General features: G+C 29.7%; 1 protein-coding gene across 2 annotated transcripts; it reads right to left on the bottom strand.

The window, feature by feature from the left end:
* Window positions 1-10,676: 10,676 nt before the first annotated feature.
* On the bottom strand, window positions 10,677-16,374 carry LOC114387272 (leucine-rich repeat receptor-like serine/threonine-protein kinase At1g17230). Of its 2 annotated transcripts, XM_028347427.1 has the most exons (4): window positions 12,590-16,374; window positions 11,991-12,138; window positions 11,749-11,792; window positions 10,677-11,107 (listed from the first exon to the last, which is right to left on the bottom strand). In XM_028347427.1, exons 1-4 carry the CDS (start codon window positions 15,528-15,530, stop codon window positions 11,088-11,090), a joined length of 3,153 nt encoding a protein of 1,050 aa, XP_028203228.1. In that variant the 5' UTR covers window positions 15,531-16,374; the 3' UTR covers window positions 10,677-11,087. The 2 variants fall into 2 exon arrangements, with proteins under 2 accessions (XP_028203228.1, XP_028203227.1); XM_028347426.1 differs by having other exon boundaries at window positions 11,749-12,138.
* Between the last annotated feature and the right edge of the window lie 553 nt (window positions 16,375-16,927).

The following is a 16,927-nucleotide window of genomic DNA, read 5'->3' on the forward strand; positions in this document are numbered from 1 at the left end:
CATCAAAATGTTTGTTAATGAGACTTTATGGTGTGAGAATTTTGCCACAACCTTAGGCTCCCATTTTTTTTTCAAAATAGGAATATCATTCTTGGTTTTCAAAAATGGGTGTATGCACTATGTCTTTTAACTCCCTGGCATGTACTCGACCAAAGTCTTGGTTTACTACTAGTAAGTAGGCATGCAAATTTATTTTTAATGGTAATTTTAATATTGTAAATGGAGTTTAGAAATGATTAATGAAGATCAATAGAACTGAAAGGAAATGGCTAAGACAATGATGAAGATTAACAAAATAAACTAGAGGAAATGTTCAACACAGTTCATATTATGGATCAGGTTAAAAATTTCAAGACTATTCTCAAATAAACATGACATGATATAAAAAATCTGCTTATATTAGTTTGCTTGTTAAATGTAGCCTTATGGTGAAGTCAGTAGGTCTTTTGCTGTAAGATGGAAGGATGAACTAGAGCATACGTGACATTTACTAGATAGTAATGATAGCATGCACTCTATTACATACAACCAAGATCTGGTGAACCCAACTCTACTGGCTAGATGGACAAAACTCAGAGATTTCTTTCTCACCATCTTCAAAAACAAATCTGAACTAAAAGCTTATCTTAAATGACATTCCTTATACTACCAAGTTTCTAACTCAGTCACTTTTAAAGTTCTGTTGGGTGAGTACAAAGTGACTTGTAGTAGTTTAGTGAGTAATTAGGCACTCATATGTTTGTCAAATTTTAAAATCATACACATCTAAGATGAATTTAATGTAAATTTAAGGATGTGTCGAGTACCATGTACTCATTCATGAAAGCTGTATGATTCACTCATCTGAATTTGGAAGGGAGTACGAAGTGCAGGATTGTTTATAATCATCGGATGAAGATTACAAAAATTAGAAATGGATGGAGGACTTTTGCATAACCACAAAATTAGAAGTTCCTAGATGCAACTTTAAACTTTGTTTTATTTTGAATTTGTTTGTAATTAAAGTAAATTATATTATACTATTATCGATCTGTAAATTTTTATTTATAAGTCTTGGTGGTATATTTTGTAGGAACTGGAACATCCTGAATACATTTGTGGGAAATTTTTGTTTATAAATACTATTGGTGCATGGTATATTTTGTTTATAACTCTTAGTGGTATATTTGGTGATATATTAATTTGTGTAAATTTTTGTTTAGAAGTCTTATTGATATATTTTGTTTATAACTTTGGCTTATTTTTAGAGTTTTTTACAACTTTGAATGATAAGTTGTGATATGAATAATTACAGGTTGGTAATTAAAAAATAGATAGGATATTAAAAAAACCAAAAAGAAAAACCGATGTTGTTGTGAAAATCAACATTTATTTTTATAAAATCGATGTTGTTTTACTCAATTTTTAAAAAATCGTTGTTAACGTTGATACTTTTAACGTTGGTAGTTTCAACATCAGTATTAACTGATGTTGAAAGTCTTCAATAATCGATGTTGATTTTCACAACAAGAAAAACAGATGTTGGTGAGAAAAAGCAATATCGATTTTTAAAAGATCAATGTTAACGTTGATACTTTTAATGTTGATAGTTTCAATATCAGTTAATAACCGATGTTGAAAGTCCTTAATAACCGATGTTAAAAGTTTATTTTTTAGTAGTAAAGTCTATATCCAAAAGGCCAAAACAATCACTAGCAAAATAAGGCTTGTCTCTAAGTTCATTTTCCAAGAGTTTCATGCACTCCAGAAACTCTTTCTTTGCAGCCTCTTGGTCTTCTCCCTTGCTAGCCCAGAGTCTCATACCATAATCAGCTATATGCATACATAGTAAGTCTGACCTTAAATCATATCGTTAAATTTTCTGATTTTCTTAAAAACGGTTGTCAAATATAGAGATGTTAAGTTTGTTTTCTTAAAAGCTAAAGACTGATCTCTCAAGATATTGAGATTCATTTAAGGGATTAAACTCTCCTAACATATATTTCTCCATACACACGGACTAAATCAAGCAACTACATACTTAAAGGACAAGGTTATCTACACATCATACCACACCATGTTGATCGTCAAATATAGAGATGACAATTTGGGTTCAAATTTGATGCATATATACTTTCTCTGCCTCATTATAATTATTGTCCTAAGTTATTTACACTGTCTAAGAAAAAACAATAAAATAATTTTACAAAATTAATCTTATATTATCATAAATTCATTTATAAATTTTGTTGTCAACCACTAATATTAAGGAATATAAGTGAAAAAAGTTAATTAATAATACATTTTGAAAAACTAAAATGACAATTCTTTTGAAATATATATTTTTTCTCTTCTATCACAATTATAATAGAATGGAGGGAGTAAGTGATATGACAATTTTGATATTGGATGTACTAGCATTTATACAGATGGCAATTGGATTCAATTTCGATGCATACTAACAATTTAACCCCTATAACATAGTGGATAGATATTTTTTTATATACTAATCACTTAATTAGATAAAATAACATCATTTTTATATTCTTTGAATGAATTAAGTTAATATAAAATATAAAAATAATTCATTTAAGTTAAAGATAATATTATATATAACTAAAACAATAATATTTAAAATAAAAAATTATTAGAATTTTAAAAAAATTGAATATAAAAATAATAACACGCTAGCTCTTAATAACAAGAATTAATATAATTTGATTTAAATTTAAAAACAACAGTAATTGTTATCATATAAAATAAAATATAGAAAACATATAAAAAACTAATTAAATGAGAAAGTAAAGAGTACAAATGTCGCTCCTTAAAATAAGTACTCGATTCTATAATACAATACTAGACTTGCAAAAGTTTTACCCACTAATTAAAATCTTATGCAGATGAATGGAAAAAAAAACATCAAAATGAACATAAAAAAATTTCCTACTAATAATAAAAAAAAATCCACCGAATAGAATCTTTATATATATAAAAGTAGAAATGAGAATAATTTTACAATTTCAATTTTCCGCTTTTTTCAGGCTAAAATAATAATTATGTTAGTTATTTTTTCTCTTATAATTTTAAGGTTAAAAATTTAATTTTAACATATCTGTACTTTTTTAAAGGACAAAAGAGTAGTTATAGAAGTATCTTTTATATTTTAGTTCTAAAGATTATAAAGATTTATACGTCAAATATTACTATTATAATTTTCTATTTAAAAAACATTATATTTGTTATTTAACCAGAAAGATTTCTAATTAAATAAAAAAATTCGATATATAAAATGTTATATTTTATATTTTATATTTCCATTTTATAATTAAATAGATAATAATTTTATATTTAAAATCATTTTTTAAAATAAAATTTTAACGTTTAGCTGTAAAAAAATATGAATCCAAAAATTATTTTATATTTAAAAATGGTAGAACTTTGTTTTATTTCTCTATCAAAAGAATAAATTAAAAATCGGTTTTCAATCATTATAAAATATCATAGATCTCAATCAAAACATGCACAATAATTTTGCACAATTAAGATATTTTCACAATTAAAAACCAGTTTTTAATCATTATAAAATTATTATTTAAATTAATTGATTTTTCAATTTAATTTTGAATAAGCTACCAGATTAAAAAAATAAACACAATTAAGTTTAAAATTTAATTTTATATATATATATATATATATATATATATATATATATATATATATATATATATGACATAAACTGTTTATATATAAGTTTTTTAAATATAATAATTATTTGATCATTGTTTTTCACATTGTTTAAAAATTACTAAATATAACTTCACGTCTCACTCTCAAATAAATATGAATCTAATAAAATCAATCTCTATATCTTAATAAATTATTTATTTGCATAGATAATATCTTTTACGATTTTCACTGTGAATATATTTAATTTAATTTAATGTATTCAATTAGAAGAAATTTGTAGAAATGAATATTTGCTCTTCTATTTAAACTCTCCCTAATATCGAACAATCACTTCCTTTGCTTTTTCAGAAATGTAGTTTAAAGAATAAAAAGATGAAGGGTTGTGGTTTGTTTTCATTTGTCTTTTCGATTTCAATGTGTGTTGTCTTTTAAATTTTAAATAAATGGCGGTGTATTTGTTGTTTTTTTATTAAAATAGATTACCTCATTATTGGGTGCATCTTTTTGTAGATGGTTCAAGACTTTTTGTGCAAAAATTTATCCATATGTTTTATTATTTTCAAATTTCCAGATTTTTTATACCGATATTTTTGTGATTCTAATATTGTATATAATGTCTTTAATTTTTTTATATAAAGATTGAAAGTAGATTTTGATGCTCCAAAGTATAAGATAATGAAACTAATAATGATGATCACCAGGATGTCGAAAGGAAAATGAAGTTGAGAAAGACTGGACTCAAACTATGTTAAAGTAAAATCTCTTACTCGAGAAACGCAACCTGTGTGTAAATTTAGTTTCATGGTTATTAATTAATATTGCATTTGATAAAAAAAATTAATTATTTTGATTTAATGTGAATAATTTCAAACAAGATTGCTTCTAATAAAAGATACCTATCATCTCGACCTAAAACTATGTGTAAGATATCTCTATTATATGTGTGGATAATATTCTCTATGCAAATCAGAAGCATATACTTACATCCTCAATGAGAGTGGGAATATACTTGCATGCATATGAGGAGTACAAGAAGACAGAAAAAAAAATAAAATACTTGGATGCCAATTGATATGAGTTAATGAAGGATAAAAGGTTGAAAATGATGAATGTTTCGAAATTTTGGTTCATTCGTGATCCAAATTATCTTTATGTGAAAATTAAAGAAAGAATGACAATTTGCTATCTTGATGTGAAATCATCACACATAAAAATTGTAATTACTGACTTGCAAATGAAATAAAAGAAAATAAATATATTAAATTGATGTAATAGTATAAGATACCTTTATTATTTATATAATGAAAATAAGTATTTCACCGATTAAATTAATAATTGAGATTATATATATTAAGAAATATATTAAATTATACTCATCTGATTGATTATAAATTTAAATGAAATTCAGATTATATTCATGGAGAAATCAATATTCTATGTTTAGGCCAACTTGGACGGTGTTTATTAGCTGTACAATTGGAACTTTCCTACATATTTTATTCCATATTTAATTCTATTATGATTATTTCAATTTTAATTTTTTTTTTGCAAAAGTAAATTTTGCATGCATTCAATTATTTTCGTAAATAAATAAATATTTAAGTTTATATTTTTGAGATATTAAATTAAACCATTATATTTGTACCAATATTTAATTAGGAAAGGTTGATAAATGCTCTGCAATCAAATCACAATCAGATCCATATTGGTACTTATTCAACATTATATAAGTGTTCATTTTAACCACATTTATCTAAAAAATATTGACAAACAGAAACTTATTGAGCATGAGTCTGAAATAACTTTATTTTACTTCAATTTTATTTAAAGATAATTTTAAGTAAGAAGTTCAAATAACTATCATTTTTTTAATTTTAAATTTCTTTTATAAATATTTTAGTTTTAACTTTTAAGTTGTATAAAATTTGAGATCAACATAATAGTTTCTTAAATACATTAATTATTGTTCTTAAAAAATGGATAATTTTAATTAAAAAAATTGGTAAGTTTTTAAAATTAAAAAATGGTTATTTATTAAATAAAATGAATTTTATAAAAATTGTTTTAAAATTGTTAACAGTACGTAGGTGATTTTAAATATTGATGAATTTAATAACAAAAGTATATAATATTTGTTAATTTTTATTATAAAATTGTTAATAGTAGGGTGATTTTAAATTTTTACAATTTTTATAACAAAAATATATAATATTTTTTAAAAAAAAAAATTAACAAAGCATTAATCTCCCAAATCCATATTTATACTCATCTTTCAATAACCAAACTAAGGAAAATCCATTTAATTGATTAATTTATTTTTTATTTTTATGTCAAGAGAATCATATATATATATATATATATATATATATATATATATATATATATAAATTAATGATACTTATATTTCTTTTTAAATCAAATATTCTTCATATTTTTAATCTGAAATATAAAAAATATAATTTGTAATAAAATTATATATTCTATTTATATTGCACAAGTCCATCTTACATCTGCCACACTTACTATTAGGACAAATTCATTTGGATTTTTTTTAATAATCATTGTTTCTTTTACAATAAAAGACTCATATATATATATATATATATATATATATATATATATATTTAATTTATACAACTTTTATTTAAATATCTTTTATATCAAAATATTTTTTATTTTTTAATTTCAGATGTGCTAATAAAAAATGTGACAATTTTATAACTTATATGAGATTTAGTTCATGAGGTATTGCTTACAGGCATATAAATTTGGACATTTTAGTTTTGTGAGGATGGAGAGTGTATTGAAAATTTTTTAGGGATGAATTTCAAATATTTTTATATTTACGAGGATAAAAAATATATTTTAGTCAAAAATAAAATTCAAATAAAATACTCAAAGCCTTTATTTATCTAAAAAAAAATAGTATAATATTAAGATTGCTTGTAAGAGTGTAAGGAATTAATTTGCTTAATTCATTGATGAACTTATCACTATAACATGTAAGAGAGAATGGTGACCTTCTTGTTCTAGGAATTGATATGCCTAATTAAAAGATAAAGTTGAAGAGTAAGATAAAATAGTGACCTTCTTGTCAAACAAGTCAATCCAAAACCTGGCTCTGGCTCGGTAGTGAGGATCATCAGAGAAGAGTTGTTTTTCTTGCTTCCAAACCTCATCAATGCATGTACTCAAGAATGATGAGGGACTCAGATATGGGTCTACCATTGTGGATGAGAACTTCTTGTGAATGGGATTGGACTTCAACTATAACTCGCTCTTGTTTTGATTCTCAAATATATCTTTTTATTCCTTGTACACAAATTGAACTCCCTTCTCTAACAAGGCAATCTTCACTCTCATCACATAAGGGCTGGTCCAAAACCCCACAAGAACTACTTCATCCATGTTTTGGAACAATTGAACAAATCACTAACTCCTCTATCGAGTTTTGTTGATCGTTAAACGTAGCCTAGGTGCCCTTTTTTATATAGCACCATAATAATTGGTCCACACTCATTCTATGCTTCCTTTGCAATTTATAATACATTATCTCCATAGTCTGAGTCTTTGACAAGAAAACTCAACAGTTTACTACAAGTATTATATTGAATACCAAGCAAAAAAGTATTAGATATGTAACAAACTTTGAATGTAAAATTAAATATTCATAACTGGAATTTTTTAGAGATGATAATATGATACGTGTGGATATTATTTTAACATTCTTTCTGTGGAATATAAATTTAGCGTCAACTTTTTGAAAATATTAAATTAAGGGACTGCAACTGCATAGTTTGAATTTTTTTATCATTAAGCACATAAATTAACTATGATGTAATTATTATAGTTTCATCATTGATGTTGAATTTGAGTTTTAAATATATAATTACGTTATAATAATTTTATTTGACTCAAATAAAATTATTTTTTTTAAATATGTGGTACGGTCTCAAAAAAAATTATTTTTATTTTCTATTTTTACTTTTGATTATAAAAATATCATCTTATTTTCTTCTTTTTCTTGTTTCAAAAGTTTATGTGATAGCTGTAAGTCGTTATATCAATATAAATTGATCCCTATGTATGGGACACAATGATAATATTGTTACACACCCTTAATTCGAGCGTTGGTGAGTCCCTACTCTCCATTCCCCAATTTGGCTGAATAATATATATGGAAAAAGTGAATATTCTATGATCCACTTTCCAGCACACTCTTGGAAAAGTAATAGTTATCGAACTCCAACTTTGTGATGTATGTATTGAAGAATCAAATTTTGTATTCCCTCTCAATGAAACCTTTCATGGAAATTTCAAAATGCAAAGTTTATGTAAGAATCATGCTCAAGAAAGACTAGAGGATGAGAAAGAATTTCCCAAGATTATGCTCCCTGAATTGCATCATCTTGCATCGGAAAACTTGCCTTTGCTTTTCAGTTTCTGTTTGCCATTAACAGCTCATGAGAACAACCACCATTTCCTCTTACATTATTTAATGAAAAGGTGATCACATTATTTATAGGACTACTTCTCTACTTTAAATTCTTTTATTGAGACAAAAGACAATAATTGGTCATCATCTACCTGAATAATTCGAAGTCAATATATAGCACAATAATCAACAGGTTCCAAGTTCATTTTGCAAGCTGAATAAATTTAATTTTCTATCTTCAGTGCTAAATAACCTACACAACTTGAAGACATTGGAGGTATCTTTTTATGATGCATTAAGGGTTGTTTTTGAAAAACAATAAGACACACTGGTGCTGCCCAGCACGACTTAGCAACTCATTTTTGGACTCTGATTTTAAGACGTGTACTAAATCTATAATATTTTTTTAATATAAGTAATAAAAATTTCTTACTTTTTTCTCAATTATAATTTATAACGAGACTCTCTCTAAAATATCTTTTATTTAATAAGATAAAAAAAATATATGCTTGATATCAAATTTTAATTAAAAATAATTTATAAAATATTTTTTTAATTAAAATAACACAATTTAATAAAATTAATTATTTTTTTTAATAAATACAAGTGTGTCTTTTGTTACTTATAACCAAGACAAGACAAGAAATTACCTTCGGAGTAAATTAAGATCCTTAAGGAGGTCCTCATATTTCAAAACCTCTACACAGTGGTTAATTGTCAATAGTCGTGAAAGCCTAGATCATGTGTTTCCACTTTCCGATCTCTGTGGCTGAGAGGCTTCAACAGTTCCAATGCTCAAAATATCCTAGTGATAGATAACATTATTGAAAAGAGTGACCATCATGATCATATATGCATGTTTACGTTGAAAATTTGAACGTACAAGGTGTCATAGAATGATTATTGAAGACTATAGTCTCATCCTTTATTCTATTTCAGCCTTTAAATGAATTATGGGTCATGGATTGGTAAATATATAACACCATCAACAATAACAAGTTTACCAAAATTTCGAATTTTAGCATATATTATTGTCGGGTGCTAGAGGAAATATTTGAAAACGTGAATGAGGACGATGCACTAGCCACTATGTAAGGTTTCCTGTGTTTACAACTCAGCAATTTGTTTATATCACAGCATCATATAGTGATTGTAAAAGCAAAATAAGTAATTTTAATTTTGATGAAAAATTTAATAGATAATAATACATCATTTACTATACATGATGATATAATATTAACAGTTAATTTTTCATGAACCACTAAAATTGAATACTTTACTTTCTAATAAGTTGTTTACTTTAGAGAATCCACATCCAACTTTAACTATATACATGTATTGTGATAGTGAAGTAAAACAGAGAAGTGCATAAAAGAGTATTGAAAAAGTGTAATTATTAAAAAGAAAGATTATGGCTTAAACATGTTAATAAGTGGGTCAAATGACATCTGTTACAGGTGCCAGCTGTTTAAAACACAATTCACATGTCATAATAAATTACACATGGCAGATGGGGAAAAGCGATTACTTTAAGAATAGTAATAAATGGCTTTGTATATGCTTTACTAAAACTAGTATTTTTAATTAGGACAAGATAGAAGCTTATTTTTATATAATTAAAATTTATAACAAATAAATATTTTTAATGTAAAAATATATTATAATTAAAATAATGGTATTTTAGTTTGTACATTATATAAAATAAATATTTATTTTTATATAATTAAATTTTATAATATATTTTTAAGTATATAAACAGTATTTTGAATCTATAATAAGTAAATTAAATTATGAAATTAAGTTATTTTTAATTATTGATAATTTATTTTTGATAAAAATGATTAAAAGTAATTTGGAGATAGAGATAAAATAATGTAGATAAGAGACAAAATAGGATAGATTGAAAGGTTAAGCAAGCGGTTAAGAATATTAAGTACACATAAAAACAAAAGAAAGATAGTTTAATATGATTAAAAGAAATTTTTGGCTACTTGGATGAGTAGTGTGTGAAATGTATCATTAAAAGAAAAAAATGAGATTTTTTTCAATAGAAATTAAGAAAAAAGGAAAAGAAATTCTTATGTAAATACGACCCGCTTAATTCAACTAATATTTATAGTAAAATAAAAGTGATTTGGATCTCATGGAAGGGAATGAGAGTCTTATTTTTAAATTGTATTTTAATTTATAATATAACAACATATTATATATCTATTGCATGTTTTAACGCTTTTATCGGTTTAGGGTCCAAAATAAGGTGGAAATTTTTTTTATAAGAAATTCTCTCATGTTGAATTTTTATATAACCATATTATGTAAAAAAATTATATTTATCAGTTTCATCTTAAATGTACTCAAATTTTAATATGACCCTTCATATTTAATTTATATGAAGATAGAGAGATAAGCACTGTTTTCACATTCGTTTGAAAATTGAAAACGAGAGTACCCCATTTCACCCAAACACTGACTGAAACACAAATACCCTGTACAAAAGAAATATACATATAACTTTAAATAGCTTTAATGCTACAAATTAAAATCTCTACAAGGCTACTGAGAAAATTAGAAGGCGTAGCAAGAACTTTACAATTTATATGTTGCCAAATTTTGTGAAGTTATAAACAAAGATAGTCATCATTAGAAGTATTCAAAGCAGAATGAGCCTACCTTGGACGATCTTTGAATGTTCAACTCACTACCATAGACATCAAACAAAGGATATGATGCCTAGATAGAGAAGAGTGAGGTTTGTTGTGTTAATAGAATCATCATACATCTAGAAGGTACAATTGATTAGAGTAGCTTTACATTGTTGGGTTAATGCACTGCATTTGCTTCTCTGAAGCTGTTTGGGTCATTCTTTTAGATAAAGCAACTTATTAATTGAGCCAAGGGATATATGATTGTCCAAGACTCAAAAATGTAGAAATGAAGTTGTTGTACCAAAAAATTTCTCCATAGAGGACGAAGTGAGGCTTATAACTTACAACTCAAGACCACCATCTGCCAAAACCATGACAAGCCATTTAGTTGTCTAAATATCAATCACTGGTCATTAGAGGAACTTTGCAATAAAACAGAAGTTTAAAGATGTAGACAAATGAAACCCAAGAAAATATATATATATATATAACTTGAAGTTTACATTGCCACTTGCATGTTTCAGCTAACATGATCAAACTTAGATGTTGTGTGTAAAAAAGTGATTATAAGGGGGAATTAGTTCATGATTTTAATTTTACAAGTCTAGCGGTGTTTGAGGGAAGCGGTGTTATTGGCTTTTTTTTTTTTTTTAAGTAAATTCTTGTTTGTGTGTGTGTATTCACTAGATAGCATAAACTATATGAATGATAATGAATTCTTTAACCTTCAGTACTCAATAGTTCAAGGTGAAGTATAGATTAGCAGATTGTAAACAGCAGAGAAATATCACAGCAAAATATGAAACAGCCATGACATGAGGAAGCTGAAATTCAAAATAATGCTATTGAATATAAACTTCAATAGCCTGCCCCCAGTATGTACCAAAATGCATTAGGTGAATTGATCCTTTTATTTATAAACACGTACCAGGGAACTGATAATATGAAATAGTATCATTCCACCAAAAGAAAGTATGATTATGAATATTTAAGTTTTCTAACCTTTGGAAGAAATGCCATCATCCTCATCCAATGGAGATTCTGATGTAGGAGAGGTTGGTGAGTTGCTGACATATTCCCTAGCATCAATTAACATTGCAATGACCTCTCTCATTGTAGGCCTATTAAGTGGAGATGTGCTGGTGCAGAACAGGGCAATTTTGAGAATAAGAGACATTTCTTCAACTGTTTTTGGTGCACTAAGATTCAATCTCTTGTCAAACAATTCAGATGTTGGTACTGATGCCTGAATTGCTCTTCTCACACAAGTCACTAAATCACCACCTTGTTCCAAAGGTTGAACAGGTGACCTCCCAGTAACTAGCTCCAGCAAAACTACCCCAAAGCTATAGATGTCACACTTCTCAGTCACCTTCATGGTGTAAGCATATTCTGAAAAAAGTAATCAAGCAATCATAAGAAAAACAGAAGGATTACAATGACTATAACTCTGCTGATGAAAATATCACTCTTTTTTTGTATGCATCAAGGGTATAAAAAAATAATCCCTTTTAAGGCAGAAAGATCACCAAAGCTTCTTTCGTACACACAGTCAAGTCTAAACTATTTACAAATTTTTCCAAACCTTGGTAAGAATATCGCATATTTAGCACATTATTAATATCAACTTTTGAAAATATCCATTTTAATGTGCATTTTAATCTGGAGATCAGTAACATTTTTATTGAAAACATCTCTTAATTTGCATTTTAATAAATTCTTTCCTCCAAAATCATTGTAACAATATTGGAAAGTAAATCACATCAAAAGATTAAAATGGGACTCAATTATTCTATTAAGTAAAACTACAACTACTGCACCAATGTAGTGAACTTATTCTTACCTGGGGCAATGTAGCCATATGAGCCAGCCACAGCAGACATAGATTTTGAGTAGGAAAAGTCAATCAACTTTGCCAAGCCAAAGTCTCCAACATGAGCCTGAAACATCTCATCAAGTAATATGTTGTTTGACTTTATATCTCGATGGATGATCTGAGGCTTACAATCATAATGAAGATAGCATAAGCCTTCTGCTGCTCCAAGAGCAACTTTATATCTACTACCCCAATCCAATGCACAAGTGGTTACACTTGAATGAAGTTGTTCTCCAAGGCTTCCATTTTCCATGTATTCATACAAGAGAAGATTAGAATCCTCATGGTAGCAAAATCCATACAGCTTCACAATGTTCCTGTGCCTGATCTTTCCAAGAGTTGAAATCTCAGCAAGGAAGCTTCTGTCAACATTATTTGCTCCTTCTCCACGCGAATTCAGCTTCTTAACAGCAATCACTTCACCATCACTCATAGCAGCCTTGTAAACAGTTCCACAAGCTCCTCTTCCTAGAACTGCAGCTTCCGAAAAATTTCCTGTGGCTTCCAAGAGATCCTGGTATGTAAAGCCTTCTTTAGGAAAGTAGTAGTTATCCAAGACATGAGTCTCTATTTGCCTTTCAAGTGAAACAAAAGCAGCACGGCTACCACGCCTCATGGCAAAACATATACACACTATGAAAATAAGAGAAACTAGTCCAACCACCCCAGAAACAATACTCACTATCTTTTCCCTTGATGAACCATTTCTGATCCAGCTATGTTTTGCAGCATGAGAGGGAGATAGAGATGGATGGCAGTGATTGGTACCAACACGGCACAAGCCGTTGTTCCCAGCAAAGTTTGTGAAATCCATCTTTCTAAATGTAGTGGTGTCTGGAACAGTTCCTACCAGCTTGTTGTTTGATACATTGCATATTACAAGACTGAGAAGGTTACCAATTGATGAAGGAATCTCACCAACAAGTTCATTGTCATTTAGATAAAGGGACTCTAGCATTTGCAAGTTCCCAAGGCTATCAGGAATTAAGCCAGAAAGTTTGTTGTGGCTCAGGTTAAGTGCAATCTGAAGAGCTCCAAGTTTTCCCAAGTGAAGGGAGATGCTTCCTGAAAACTGGTTGCCACCTAGTTCCAGGTCTGTGAGCCTAATAAGATTCCCCAAAGTGCCTGGTATTTCTCCTGAGAGCATGTTATCAGAAACTTTCAACAGCTCCAAGTTCACCAAGTTGCCAATTTGATTTGGAAGCATTCCAGTGAAGTGATTCCTGCTAAGATCAAGCCTCTGCAATCTTACACAGTTTCCCAACTCATGAGCTATACTTCCACTGAAACGGTTAGAGGAAACATTGAATGTCACAAGTTGTGTCAAATTTCCAATCTCAGGAGGGAGATAGCCTTCAAAGTAGTTAGCCGACAAGCCAAGCCTCTCTAGATTCCTGAGTTGGCCTATCCCCGGGTTTATTATCCCCGAAAATTGGTTCTGATAGAGTTCAAGTGCAGTGAGATTGTGAAGCTCATACAATTCAACAGGTAGGCTTCCTGTCAAAAGGTTGTCCCCCAGCATAAGCTGCACAAGAGATTTGCATGTTTTGAGGCTGTAAGGAATGTTTCCAAACAACCTATTTGAACCAAGGCTCAGGAATTGCAGCTTCTGATATCCACAAAGATTGATAGGTATCATACCAACAAGATTGTTTGCAGATATATCAAGAATAGTTAGGTTTCTAATAGCTCCAAGATGAGGAGGAATCACACCTTCAAGTTGGTTGTCAAATAGCTGCAAATCCTCCATGTATGTAAGGTTTTGAAACTCCAGTGGAATTGTACCTGTCAAGTTATTCAGTGACAGATCTAAATTTCTTAGCACCCTCAACTGACCGAGTTCCCTTGGAATATGACCCTGCAGATTGTTTTCAAACAGATGAAGCAAGCTAAGATTAGAGATCATTCCCAACTCCTTTGGAATGGTCCCAATCAAATGGTTCTCAGAAAGGTCTATCTCAATAGCTTTTGTGCAGTTCCCTAGCTCTGGTGGAATTGTTCCATTCAACATGTTGGTGTACATGTACAACCTCTTCAACTGCGACAGCTTTCCCAGTTCCTTAGGGACACCACCACTCAGTGAATTTTGGTGCAAAGCAAGCAGTTCCAAGCTACTAATGTTTCCAATCTCTGGAGGAATCTCCCCAGAGAAATAGTTTTGCCACAGAAGTATATTGGTAAGGTTCTGAAGCTTTTCAAGCTCCCTTGGGATTGAACCTTCTAGCTGATTCTGTGCCAACCCCAATATCTCCAAGCTCTGGCACTCACTGATTTCAGCAGGTATTGGCCCTGAGAGAGCATTTAGACCTGACCTTATAACTTTAAGCTGTTTCAACTTTCCTATTGATGATGGAATTCTTCCAGTCAAATTATTGCTATATATGACCAGTTCCTCTAGAGATACCAAATTCCCAAGCTCCGCTGGCACTTCACCATACATGTAATTTTCACACAGGTAAAGCTTTCTAAGTGTTGTGATTTTCCAAATTGGGTTCAGAAGGGGTCCATGAAGCCTATTTGTGCAAAGGTCCAAAACCTCCAAACCACCACAGTCAACAAAACCATCAGGAATGGGGCCAGAGATGAAATTTTTTGACAAATTCAACTCAAGAAGCTTTGGAAGATTACAGATGGCAGGAGCCAAAGTACCAGACAGATTGAGTTGGTAAAGTTTCACAGAAGTTACCACTGAACCTGTGCAATACACACCAGTCCAATTGCAAGGAGTCAAATCAGAAGAATCCCAGTTATAGAGATTGTTGTTTGGGTCAAGAAGGGAAGCTTTGAACCTCAAAAGACTCAAACCCTCTTCATTAACCGAATTTACAAGGACAATGCCAAGGCAAAAAAACAGCACCATGTAAACCCCATTTAGGAAGTGGAAACTACTACACTCCAATGCCATCATTTCTCTCTCAGACAAACCAAAACAGCACAAGGGGTTGGCTTTATTTGGCCAAGAAGAACACAATAGTTGAAATGATTAAGCTAACAAAAAGAGACAATAAGGGAAAGGTTTCACAGAAGTAGCAAGTGTTAACACGGGACAATTGAGAGGAGGTTCAAGACAAAGCAGAATATGACATAATAGAAAAAAAAAAAAAAAAAAAGAAAATTAAGAGTAGTACCGTGTTGTGAAAGGAAGAGAAAAAAAACAAGGCTTGGTGGTGAGAACAAGTGAATGAAGCAGCAGAAGCCAATTTGAGAAATTATTAACACCCCATTTGGTTACAAAAATAAAAAATAAATAGACCCACAAAAGCAATCAATACAAAACACTAGGATAAGAGAGAAAAAGAGAGATAGAGAGAGACCACACAAGACAACTCAACACAGTGACGATAGAGAGAGAGAGAAAGAGAGTAAAAGATACATAACATTGATTGATGAGGGCATGAAAGTGGAATGAACCGTGACTTGAGGATGGTTGAAGTTTTGGGTCAACTCTACGTTGTTGTTGTTGTTGTGTTGAAGGCAATCACTTTACAGCGAAGTGGCATGAACTAGTTGTTGTTGTGGTTGTTGCTGTACGTGTGTTTAATTCTCTGGTGTGTGTGTTTGTTTTGGTGTGTCAAGTTTTTTGTTTTTTTCTCTTCTTTGTTCTTGCTTTGTGTTCTGGTAATCCGCCACCATAGACACTCCATGCACTGTTACTATCATTTCAGCGTTTGAAAGATTGAGTTGACGGGTTAACTATAAACGGTGCGGATTTGAGAAGGACGTGACATGTAGATTCCTTTGGATCATGATCCCCGCCATTGTTGCTGGGCCTGCCAATATGGGAAAATACTCATAACAAAGAAATTATGGGAGTTTTTCTGTGCTTCATGAGTTGAGTCAAGGGGTGTAATCATTTCACGTATGGACTTCTGTGGAGTCAGTGGCATAGTGCCTAATCACAGTTCAATTTCCTACCTATCTTTCCTTGCCTCACAAAATTGAATTTTTTTTCTTGAAAAAACATTAAATGTACACTTCACTTTAAGGTTGTATGTAGGGATGAATTAATGAAAGACGGGGAATCTCCATGGGGGGGTTGAGGAATTAGACTGTATAGTAAACTCAAATTCATTTGAAAATGCTAATTGAAGATAACAAGTGGTGCTAAAGGTTGCAAGAATAGAAGCTACATAACTCAAGATAATTGTCTTTAAGGAATTCTAGGTTTCGCGATTCGTGACACTTACTTAAGTCAAGTCTAACGCGCGCGTATATATATATATATTGAGTGAAAGTTTATGTTAACTTAAGTATCAGAATGTCTTTGCATGTATTCTCATTATGCTGCTTTCAATTAAATTCATG

This window comes from Glycine soja, chromosome 15 (assembly GCF_004193775.1).
Source record: "Glycine soja cultivar W05 chromosome 15, ASM419377v2, whole genome shotgun sequence".
Lineage (NCBI taxonomy): Eukaryota > Viridiplantae > Streptophyta > Magnoliopsida > Fabales > Fabaceae > Glycine > Glycine soja.

Coding starts and splice junctions, on each gene's coding strand:
- LOC114387272 (XM_028347426.1), bottom strand. CDS start 15,530: ATGATGGCATTGGAGTGTAGTAGTTTCCACTTCCTAAATGGGGTTTAC. Junction 12,139..12,589: donor ATATGGCTACATTGCCCCAG/GTAAGAATAAGT, acceptor TACTTTTTTCAG/AATATGCTTACACCATGAAG. Junction 11,108..11,748: donor TGATGGCATTTCTTCCAAAG/GTTAGAAAACTT, acceptor TGGTTTTGGCAG/ATGGTGGTCTTGAGTTGTAA.